This window comes from Myodes glareolus, chromosome 15 (genome assembly GCF_982192425.1).
Source record: "Myodes glareolus chromosome 15, mMyoGla1.1, whole genome shotgun sequence".
Lineage (NCBI taxonomy): Eukaryota > Metazoa > Chordata > Mammalia > Rodentia > Cricetidae > Myodes > Myodes glareolus.
Genome location: NC_142040.1, coordinates 4,683,111 through 4,695,652, shown reverse-complemented (window position 1 = coordinate 4,695,652; position 12,542 = coordinate 4,683,111). Strand labels below are relative to the sequence as shown.

The following is a 12,542-nucleotide window of genomic DNA, read 5'->3' as shown; positions in this document are numbered from 1 at the left end:
TTCAGGAACATGTCAAGAAGGGTACACCTTGTGACCAAGTGGATTCATCCTAGAAAGACAAGGTTGGTTCAACACATGTAAGTCAATATAATACACCAATCCCAAAGACAGAAACCACAGAATTATCTCAGTTGATGCTAAAAGGACATTTGACCCAGTTCAACATGCCTCTGTGATAAAAGTTCTGGATAAGGTAGGAATAGATGGAATATACCTCAAAATAATAAAGGTTATATGAAACAAACCTGTAGCCAACATTATATCAAACAGAGATGAATTGAGATTATTTTCTCTAAAATCTGAAATGATATAAGGATGTTCATCCACTCTCCCCTGTCTTATTTGAAATAGTGCTCAAAGTCTTAGCTATACCAACCAGATAAAAGAAATATATAAAAAGATAACAATAGAGAAGGAAGGAATCAAATCATCCCTACTTATAGAGGACATGATTCCTTACTTTTAAAACCCTCTTGGGTCTACTAGAAAATCTTTGGAGCTTATAATAAACATTTACAGTAAGGTTATTGCAAGATACAGAATAAGTATGTACTTAAAAAACAAAACAAAATTACCCTTCATCTATACTAATAGGCTACTCTCTGAGAAAATTAGCGAAAATATTCCATTCAAAATAGCCCCCCCCACCAACCAAGTACCGCTGTTCTGCTAAAGAACAGCAATAAAATGTCTCTGAAAGGCATTTTGCTACCCATATATCAATGCCTCATTCAGCCATCATCAGAGAAGCTTGCTCCTACACAGAGACACAACTGGGACCTTGGAACACTCAGGCTAAATGGTATGTCTTCATCAAGCCTTTGTGGGTCAGGGAATTGTGTGGAAGAGGAGGTACAAAGATTCTGAGCACCAGAGGGTATGGAAGATTCCAAGGAAACAGTGTCTTCCAGACATAACAGAAATGACACACATATAAATTCACAGACACTAGGGCAACAGGCACAGGACTGCACAGGTTCAAGTCAGACCAGCATGAGAGAATAAGTGGACGTAGCTCCCATCCTAACCAAGAAGCTATCTCCAATTGACAACCACTTATGAAGGAAGAAGTAGTTTTCTCCATTGAAGAGAACTGATCGGGTATATTAACCACATACAAGTGTAGACCCTAAGCCCAGTGGTAGAGGCCAATCACACACACACACCAAAACTCAATGGCACTGTTTTAGATTTTTTTTTGGCTAATGTTGCTTTATATGGGCATTTTGTTTTGTCTTCATAGCCTTCTGCTTGTACATTATGGTTTCCAATTTTGTGTTTTTATGGAATTTGTTGTTGTTGTGTGTATGTGTGTTTGAATGTGTTTCGTGTGTGTGCTTTATGTTTTGTTTAGGATACTTTTAAGATGCCTGTTTTCTAGAGAGAGAAAGAATGGGTGTGGAATTGGGTGGGTGGAGAAGAGGAAAGGATCTGGGAGGAATTGGGAGAGGAAAATCATTATCAGGATATATTATATGGAAACTCCTTTCAGTTAAAAATATTTCCCTCCAAAATTAAGTATTTAGGAAAATATCCAATTAAAGATGTGAAAGACTTTTACAACAGAGATTTCAAGATGTTGAAAAAGAAAATCATAGAAGATAGTAGATAATGAAAACCTATTTTATGCTCCTGGGTAGGTAGAATTAATATTTTAAAAATGTCTATATTATTCAAATCAATATTAAAAAGAATTAATGCAAAAAATATCAGAATTCCCATGTCCCATTTCAAAGGTATAAGAAAATCAATACAGAATTCATAACAGAACCACAAAAGAACACAAATTGCCAAAGCAATCCTTTTTGGAGGTATTATATACCTGACTTCAAATAGTACTTCATAGAGTTATAGTGATAAAGACACTTTGGTTTTGGCATAAAAATGGAAAGATAGATCACTGGAATAAAAAAAGAGAACCTAGAAGTAAAATGACAAACCTATTTCTACTTAATTTTTGATAACGAAGTTCTGGTAGTTTGAATGAGAATGGTTCTAAAAGTTCAAATGTTTGAAAGCTTGGCCTCCAGTTAGTGGAACTGTTTGAGAAGGATTAGGAGGTGTGGCCTTGTTGGAGGGTTGGAGGAGGTGTGTCACTAGGGGTAGGCTTTGAGGTTTCAAAAGCATACATTAGGCCCAGGATCCTCTCTCTCTCTCTCTCTCTCTCTCTCTCTGCCAATGGATCAGGATGTGGCTCCCAGCTACTGCTCCAGTCCCATGTGTGCCACCATGCTCCCTACCATGATGATAATGGACTAACCCTCTGAAACTGTAAGCAAGTCCCCAATTAAATGTTTTCTTATACAGCAGTCATGATATTTTCACAGCAATAGAACAGTTAAGACATGGGGTAAGGGGATGTCACATGAGGTAAAGGGTGGTCAGAAAAGAGACCTCTATTAAAATGGTGTTTACCAACAGACAAATCTGAATGAATGAGAGCAGAAGATAAGGCTGTAACTTTCCACAAAAAGTTGGCCCAAACAGTGTTGTCCACCAACACTTACTGGTCTTACTTCCCTGAGACCTGACAGCAATTAGCCAGTTGTGCAGGTGACTGAAAATCCTGACACTGTGTAAAAGAGAAACTGATTTCATGCTGATCAAGCTCTATTTTCCATGTGTGTCAGAAATTAAAGTGAGAAAATGTAGATACGATGAAGTTCTGAATGTAATAAACTTCCCCATCCGTTGTTTGGGATCCAAGTCACAGATTCCAGCCTTTAGCATTGCTGATGATGGCTTGATTGTGTGATTCTTGGCAGTTGCCCCTGGAGGATCTTAGTAAGAGTCCTAGTTTCTACCCACTAAATGACAATAGCGCCTCCCAGTGCTGACAATGAATATTGTTGTCAGCCATTACTCCCACTCCTGCAGTTGGCAGCCACTGGTCTAAATAGAAATTATCTTGTAAGACCTGCTTTTGGTTGATGTTTTTCTTTCTTCCTTTCCATTCACTCCCTTCTCTCCTGTGTTTGGAGACAGTGTCTCATTACATAGCCCTGTCTTTTATCCAGTTTAATATATAGTCCGGCCTTGCCTTGAACTTGAGAACAACCCTCCAGGCTCTACTCCCGAATTGCTAGGACTGTTGTTGTGTGCTGACACATTCAGCTGATGCTTCTATTTTTTAATTATGAGTCCAAATACTTTTTTAGCAGTCGGAAAGATATAAACGTGCTGTATGTCCCTCACATTATTTGATTTCTAATGATTAATACCATAAACTAAACTGTACCTAATTTTATCAGAAAAATATCAGAGCAATTATTACTTTGCCAATACTACACATTATGGAGTAGTCTATCATCAGTGACAAACAGCATAATATTTTAGCCTGTCCCAAAAGGGACAGGAGAGGTCTCAGGAGATGGAACGAATACCGTGACCCAGGCAGGTGGCTTGTCCTAAGGGTAGTATGTGGAAGGCTGGAAGGAAACAGTGGGAGACACGGGTCCATGCTGTGATGTGGGAATGAAGTCAACACTTGCTGTGTAGGTGCCACCCAGTTCTGGTTCTTGGCCATGATGCTCTCTGAGGACTGAGGGCTAAGAGCTTCCTGGTTGGGAAGGGCATCAAAGAGCCACCAGACATCTTGGGATGGCCCCAAAACTGGCCTGTGGGACTTGCTCTGAATTCTCTCCTAAGGACTTTGGTTGCTTGGTGTCCCGGACAGGCTTGGGGTAGCCTGGTTTCTTTTGGTTGTCATTGTCAGGGATGTTGTGTTTTGGACCACAGGTAGAAGGTCCTGAAGCTGTGGCAGGAATTGTGGGTGGCTCCAGGGGTGTTAGGGAGCAGAGTGGAGTCCCAGAAGGGAGGTATGTCTGAGTCACTCTCTCAGGCAGCCCAGGCCACTCACAGATCCTCAGTGCCCAGATGAAAAACTCCAGGCAAGCCGATGCTGGCGCATAATGAAGAGTTCCCAGAATGTATCATGGTCCCCTTAGTTGCTTGTAGTAAGCCCACAGTTGATCCTGGTAACTGACTGTGAGGCAGAGCAGGTAAGACAGGATCTGCAAAACATCAAGACAACAAAACTTGCTGTGGTTTGTTGTGCCCAGATTACGACCTCCAGAGAGAGACCACCAGAGAGGCCCAGACTATAATAAGCAAGGTTTAATCAGCATAATACAAACATGTGTGGAACCCATCTCTGACCCCGCTGCAGTGAGGTAGAGAGGAGTTGTATCTCCTCTGTGGGGTAGGCTTCTAAAGGTGTAACTACAAAGAGGCCTTTTGAAGCTGCTTTTGTCACGGGTGCAAGGTTTTTGCTTTTCTCCATCCTTGTTTGTTAGCAAGCAAGGCCACGCCATTCCTGAGTCAGGACATCCTTATCACCAGATGGTCCTGTCTGTGCTTTGTATTCTCCTGAGTCGGGAGGGGCCACTATCCTTCCCGGAAGCATGAAGCTAGCCCGGGGTTTCTAATTTTAAAACATTTTGCTAAGAAATTTTTTCTTGCCCCTTTGAGAATAAGGGGTGAGGGTCCCACATGGTTGTCATGGATATACTTGTAGGTCTTGACCTCAACATATGTCATGGCTGCTCAGTTTCTGGAGTGGACTCCGGCCCTGGGAAGGATAGGATGGATTGAGAGAGATGGACGAGAGGAAACCAGATTAGCCAACTGGCAAATCTTTACAGTGTACAAAAGCATTATCCCACAACTCACAAGCCTCCATGCTTCCTCCCCTTCCTTCTGAGATCAGCATGTCCCCTGTGTGCCACTCAACCACTCCACAGTGACTTTTTATATTAAGTTCTACCTGCTTACAATGCTTTTAACCTCCGAAACAACATTCACTTCCAGTTTTTAAACTCTTCTGTTGTTTGTTAACGTTCTTACAGTTCACAGCATCAGCAACCCTTTCTGTAAGTCTGCTGCTTCAGGCTTGTTGGTTTGTTTGTTCTTTGTTTTGTTACATGACTAACTCACACAAATGATGCCTCCAGCAGCCTCAAATCCATCCACATAGATCCACTGTGCAGAGAACATAATGATTTGCCGGGGAACACACTCCCTCAGCCAAACCTTAGACGCTTCTCTCCAAGCTACATTTGGGGCTCCCGCCCCTTCCTCTACTGAACATTGCAGGTTCTTTTTGTTCTTCCCAAGCCTCAGAGTGGGGCTCACAAAGCCGTGGTCAGCAAACTCGGGCAGCTGAACTGCCCAGAGGTGATGCGTTTCACATTTCTGAATAATGTTTTTAAGAGTTATACAGCGTGACCTGAGAATATTCTGTGGGACTCCACTCTGGGTATACACAAGCACAGTTTGATCAGAGCACAGCTCTGCCCTTTGTTTGTGCTGTTTCTGGCTCCTCTGCTACCGCAGTGGCAGCATTGTTTGACACAAAACAAAGGCTAAAAGCCTGAAACACTTACTTTCTGGCTCTATACAGAAAAGATCTGTCACCTCCACCATGAAGTGACCTGAGTATTTCTTTCCCTCACACAGTAAACTCAAGCCTTTAGTGGATATCCACACGGATGATACCAAAGTGCATTTCTATGTGAGAATGTTACCAGTGAGCTTACGATATACCTATCACCATGTAATTTATATTTTGGGGTATACAAAGGACAGAGGCTGGACTGGACCCCCATATCCCAAGTTATCCTATAATTACTTACCTAGGCACGTGGGACCATTATCTTACTGTATCATTTTAATGCTAAATTTTAAATTCACTCATTGAAATTGTTTTCCTTAGATTTAACTCACTTTCTACAAATGTGTATGAAGAAATTGAAAACAATCAAAAATGGACAGAAAATCAGTTTATCAAGTACAGAAAAGACCACCTGGGTCATATAAATGAATGTCTGAAGGTTGTGCAGGAAAAGCTGGTAAGGGGCTCTGCCATTTCATGAGGTTCACACACACAGTTGCATGGTTGCTGTCCCCGTGGTGGTCTGGGTGGCTGCCCCCACCCTTGACGTTAATCTCTGCTGCACGGGAGCATATTTGTATGCTCTGTAGGTGCCCGGTGCCTGCCTTTGGTCAAGGAGGCACCTCTGCAGATGTAGGAGCCTCGGTTTCCCAAAGTGTGCTCTCCCTGGAACAGCAACAGCAGACATGACAACCTTCTTCAGCCCAAACCTAAGAATCCGTGTCCTGGGGTCCTAGGTCAGGAGTCAGTGGCCCTAGACAAGTTCCCTATGCAAAGTTTTGGGGTGTTTTTTTTTTTTTTGGTTGTTGTTGTTGTTTGTTTTTTGTTTTTATTTTTGAGATAGGATCTTACTATGTAGTTCTGGTCGGCATGGAGCTCATTATGTAGACTGGGCTGGCCCGGAGTTCACAGGGATCTGCTTATCTCTACCTCTTGGCTGCTGGGACCATGCCTGGCATAGATTCAAAGTTTTAAGAACTCTTTGCCATATCAGACCATGAGAAGAAACTCCCAGTCTTTAGACTGAGGGTAGCAAGGCATTTGAGTGACATACCTATGTCCAGGCTTCTTTCTGCCATTCAGGCTGGCACTCCAAGTCTGGGCAGCACAAGGCCTATGCGGCCCGTGGCTACCTGCTTTCTGACTGTATAAATCCAGTGTTCTGAGAAGTTCATTAGGGGACGCCAGCAGCGCAGTAAACAATGTTGACAAAGTGGTTTACTAAGTGTTTGCTAGTGTGGGCTAAGGACCCACACCTGAATCTGCATATAACCGGGTGGAGTGGGGGCAGGAACTGGACGAAATCTACAGCTTATTGCCGCTGTGACTATCAAAGCCTATGTAGTAGACTCAGGGCTGCCGAGTGAGCCTGCTCGTTCAACTCCAAAAGCACCCAGATCCCTCTAGAAGGTGTCTCTGGGTCATCCTATGAGGAAGAGAAAGACTGAGTCCACCATTCCTGGAGCACGTAGCCGGAAACAGATTCAGAGTAGCCGTGCCGTTTGTTCTCAGTCTCTCCTCCCTGACTCTCTACGGCTGCTCTGCGCCCTCACACGGGCTGAGCTTCCCTACTGTACTAACTCCTGAGCTCCATCATAGATCAATTAAGTCAGAACTTCGTGGGGGCGGGAGGGGGGGGTTATGACCTAGGGGATGTAGAAAAATGAACAGCTGGGGTGGAAAGTCAACCCTTCCCTCTGATTGGGGTCCACATGGGATGCAGACTCCCATGGAGTAGGGGTTAGTTCTAACACTTAGGAGTATTCTCAAGGAGCTCAGAGAAGGCAGTATCTACTATCTTCCTTGTGATACTACTTTAAATACCAGACTACAGTTCCAAACCTTCCAGGCACTTCAGCAACTCCAAGCATTCTACATGTATAGCACAAGAGCCCCGAAACAACCAAGTCAAACAAAGGAATTAACTCACACTCATGACCACAGTTTGAGACAGTGTTGGTGCTTTCCAAGGGAAACCAGCACTGTCTATAAGCTGAGGCATAAACCCAAGCTGTTCCTCTTTTCCCAAGAGGTATATCACAGGATCTCTCTTTTAGGAAAAGTCTGAGACGAAAACAGAAGAAAAGATGTTGCATCTTTCAAGCAACTTGGAGAATTATATTAACTCCCAGAAACAGGAAGCAGAAGTAAACAAAATAAAACTCATAGAAAATAAACTATCCAAGAGGATGAACCAGATGGAAAAGCGGATCTGGGGTGAATTAGAGAGGATGCAAAGTGACTATCAATCAGGTGAGCAGGGACGAGCGGGCCTTCCTTTCCTGCCTCAGTTTCTCACAAGTTCCTACTTTCAGCCAGTCTTGTCATTAGCGGCATCATCACACATTTAATCCAGCTTCCTTAACCTTCTTACGGAAGGCCAGCAGAGGATTGAAAGGTATGGAAAGGAGCAGACGGTCTTCATTTGCACTTGGCGCTGTCACATGCCTAACATTGCTCTGAGAATGTTTGCTAAGATCTCTGCACCATAGAACTTGTGAGAGCTCCCCGAGCTCCCAGAGACCTGACTTGTGGCTCCATTGTGAACTTAGAAGAAAATATTTTAAATATCTCCCACAAGATAAAATTATTTCATTAGCCAGTATGTTTACAGAGAGGGGTGTTCCGTGAACACCCATTAAAGGGTCTCAAGGACTTATTTAGGTATAAAATGGGTATACAGAACAGATTACATGCTTCTACAATCCAGTTGCTGTGTCCTGCTGTGCTGTCCAGGGGAGCTGGGGCCCAACCACCTGAGCAAGAAATCTAGAGCTTGTGACTCCTCCCCCTCAGCTTTTAAGCGGCACATATGCAGACAAGACCACTGTTACCATTCATGGGTGACCCAAGGTTGCAGCAGGTGGGAGATAGACAGATACACCACGCAGAGAGAGAACTTGGGTATAGAAATTATTTAGTGAGTATTGGGAAGGGTATAAGAATAAAGAGTTATGGGATGGGAGAAAACGGAGGGGGGCAGATAGAGAGGAAAGAGAGAGTGGGGAGAGGCAGACACTGACTCTTCCGAAGGATGGACAGAGAGAAAGAGATGGAGAGGAGGCAGGAGAACCCCTTGTCTAGGAGGGAAAAGGAAGGTTTAGAGTGGGCAGGGCTTGTCTCTTAAGGGGACAGGGTACACAGGTGACAGGGCAGTCCTTCAGATTTATTACAACAACCATGCCCTAGGGCTTGCTGTCCCGAGGTCATTGACTAAACTTTTTAAGGAAGACCCTCTGAAAAATCTCCAATAGAACTGGATGACCCAGATGACCCAATGTTTTAAAGGACCTCTGTTGCAGCTTCCTCTGAGTTCTACATCCAGAACAGCTTCAAGACTGCTGACTGAGATGATCCAGCCTCACAGAATATTCCAGTCAGGACTTGATCATAATCCTAAATTTTCTTCGGGTCCCCATAAGATTATCAGCACCCCCGGTCAGCATGAAGTAGCCTAGAAAACTATACCCACATTCCCCCAAAAATGGATTATGGATGTTTGTCTTTGTTTAGTATGTTGGCTACAAGTTGTTATGGATAATGGTCAGGGAAAAAGCTAAACAAAGGAAATTAGATTTAAAGTTCTTATTTTGAAACAAAAAAAGGGGGAGATTAGATATGATAGGATAAAAGGAAAGATTATTGAATCTACTCTGAAAAGAAAAAATGGAAAATATAGATTTAATATAAAATGGTAGATTATTGAATCTACTTTTAAAAAGCAACTATTAGTTTAAATGTTTATATTGGATTGGGCTTTTGTATATTGTATACAAATTGTGTATATTGATACAAATTTGAGATTAATTTTTGTTAGAACATACTGTACATACATTTTACTCTTGTTCCTAGTATTGTACCTATAGAACTCATTTAACAATGTAACATAAATTTCTAGTAGTTGAAAATTATTATTACCAACTGTTTAGGATATTAAGAAAATATAGATTAGTAGTTAATCACCTAGGATAATCGAACTTATAGTCACATTAGGTATTTTTTTCAAGGTCAAACAAAAATACATTTTAGACAGACATGTATTTTCAAACACTTCAGAGTTCTACAGAATATGGCATTTAAGATTCTTTAATAACCTAGGTCCTTGTTTTTTATGACAATGAGACTTGTCTGCTCCTGGTGGCCCCAATCTACTTCAGAGAAGATAATGGGCATCGAAGAAACTCCACATGGAGTTTACTTTCTTTGTGGCAAAAGCAAGCCACTGGGCAAGTAAGCCCTGCCTCAACTGCTGACAGTGTGCTGTCCTAACTAGACAAGCAGGACACAAAATATCCTGCTTCACAGAAGAGTCTGTCAAATATGCTAGGCCTGTAGGCTGAAGATGGATGATGCCCCAATGTTGCAGAGTAACAATTGCATTTTTTTGGAAGCCACTTGCTTGCATTTTCTGCTTACTCAGTTAATATTATTTCCTTCTTGGGTCTCTGAGGTACTTAAAGACTAGATAGTTACAGTCTCCCTTGTTTATGAGACACAGAAAAGAAATTCACTAAAGAAATGTAAAGTTGAAAGGTATCAAAAGATAGGTTTGGATGGTAATGCAAGTTATGATAGAAAGTAAATTAGGTACAAAACTTTGGACTCACCAAGATAGGATAGATATGGAGTATTTTCTCTGAATTTGTCAAATGCAAATGGACTAGTCATTGTTGCTGTATTCATTGCCTGATTAGATTATATAGATATTGTGCTTATCGTATATAGTTTTTCTTACATTAGTTATAGCCATCCTTTTTGTTTTAGACAAAAAGGGGAAATGTAGTGGTATTTCATTTGTATTTTAATAAATAAAGCTTGTCTGAAGATTAGGGAGTAAAACAGCCCCACTGATCAGTTTTATAGAAGGCAGTGGTAACATATACCTTTAATTCCAGTAGCCACATTAGTTGCCATAGAAACTGGGTGATCCATGGTTTTTATCCCAGTGGTGCACACCTTTAATCCCAGCCCTAGAGAGGAATATAAAACAGGAGGAGACATCTCTCAGGCACGGTCTCATTCTGAGACTCCTGGAGGCAGGATCACCATTCCAGACTGAGGTTAAGGTAAGAGCCAGTGACTGGCTATTTTACTTTTCAGATTTTCAGGTTGAACCCCAATTTCTCTCTCTGAGTTTTTAATTAATTATGCTCCAGGACCAAAATCCTATAATACTTCCTCCTTTTATCTAAATAAGAAGGTTTTTATCCTAACATAAAACAATCTACAATAACAGCAACTATCAAGCATTGTGTGAAAGAAAGGTAATATAAGCAAAGATGAAACCAAAACCAGCAAGAACAACATATGCAAGAAACACATTCTAAATATCCAGGCCATAATAATTAGCAAAAAACAGATGTCCTATCCTGGAGAGTCTAAGTCTTATGCCCTAGCTAAGATATGAGAGGATTGTGACTATAACTATCTAATCTTCAACCCCATCAAAAACCTGAGAAGGAAAATAATAATACCTAAGAAGGAAAATAATATTACTTTAGCCAGCAGGAATTGCAAGCAAGCAACTTCCAAAAGATGCAAGAGCTGACAAAAATAGCTAGCTCCCTGGTCAGTCACCCAATGTCTTTCTGCAGTGTTACGGCAATGATCTAGAATATCTAACAGACCATTTTCAGAAGCAGGAAAATTAGAAAGACTGTCCTACCCTGTCTTGGCAAGGTTTAGCAGTCAGGTTTCCTTGTGTCCTGCTTGACTGGTTTGACAAGCATGCTTACTGTCAGCAGTCAAGTCAAAGGCAGTTCTTTGCCCAATAGGCCAGTTTTGCCAAAAAATAAACAAGCTCCACATGGAGCATCTTTGGTGCCCAACATCCTCTTGGGAATAGATTGGTGCTGCCAGGAGCAGTAGTGTCTCACATCAACAGAATTCTAAGTTGTTAAAACATTTAAACGTCATATTTTGTAGGTCTTTGAAATGTTTGAAGATTGCCTATCTATATGGAATATATCCTTGTACATCTAGAAAACCTAATATAAGTATGACAAACATGAATAACCACTAACCTGTAATTCTAAATACACTATATAGCTTAAAGACTAAAGCTTTACATTGTAAAAATAAACACTCTGTAAGCAGATGAATAGCATAAGGACAATGGCCTCAAAATTGTGACAATATATAGAAATATCTTTATCAGAAGTAGGAATGTATAGTACAATATGACAAAATCCCTTAATTTACATCAATATACAAAATATCGTAAACAGAAGTAGAAACATACATACAATATGACAGAAAAAATTTACATCTGTATCAAAATGCAAAAATATTGTAAACAGAAGTAAGAACATATACAATATGACAAATATAATTTTAAATATGTATCAATATATAAATTATCTTAGACAGTCATGCAAATATAATTTTCCAGAAGGGAAAAAAACCAGTTTTCACAATAAATACAGATTCCAGCTAAGCTGTTATGAACTAATTCATCTTTGTATATTTTTAGATTTCTCCTAGTAGAATTTCATGTGCTTTGAGTTAAATGATGATCCATTGTGGAAGGACTGCTGAGGGCAAATTTGGGGGTTGAAGAGATCCAATCCATTGTTTTAGTATATCTATTGTCTTTTCTTCTAGGATTCAAATCAATTCATGACTCCCTCAGCTCTCTTCAACAAATACTGAAAACAAAAATGGATTTAGAGAAATATAAAGTACAGAAAGACCTGAAGAAATTACAGCGTAAAATTGTGGAACTCCAGGAAGTATAACTTTGAAGTTACTTTCTTTTCCATTAGCTAGTTCTGAAGAAGAAAATTAAGATCTTCAGGATGCTGACTTCTTCTAGTGTTTCTTATCACCTCCGAAAGAAACTGAAATACCAGGAGAAAGGCACAATAAATCAGAAAGCTTCATGATGTCTTTAATTTATTAATGAAATATTAAGGAATGTTTTTACATACACATTGTTAAATTTTTATGTGCTCACAAATAAGGGAGGAGCAATCTACACCTAAGTTCAGCTTCGTGGCAGAGCAGTGATGAACTAGACTACTGATTGCCAGAAAAGAGCAGCCAATGCGTGGTTACAATCTGTTGTGCATTACAGCAAACTATATCTTCTTTTCAAAAGAAACATCTCTATTTTTTAGCACTAGCATTCGAGATCCAGATATTTTACACA

General features: G+C 40.7%; 1 protein-coding gene across 2 annotated transcripts in view; it reads left to right on the top strand.

Moving 5' to 3' along the window:
- Fam81b (family with sequence similarity 81 member B) overlaps window positions 1-12,273 on the top strand; it is a 91,998-nt gene extending 79,725 nt beyond the window's left edge. For both annotated transcript variants that reach the window (XM_048424385.3, XM_048424394.3), the window contains exons 8-10: window positions 5,714-5,849; window positions 7,450-7,645; window positions 11,996-12,273. In XM_048424385.3, the coding sequence (XP_048280342.2) occupies window positions 5,714-5,849; window positions 7,450-7,645; window positions 11,996-12,129 (466 nt within the window). In that variant the 3' untranslated portion in view covers window positions 12,130-12,273. The remainder of the gene's footprint in view (window positions 1-5,713; window positions 5,850-7,449; window positions 7,646-11,995) is intronic.
- The last annotated feature ends 269 nt before the right edge of the window (window positions 12,274-12,542 follow it).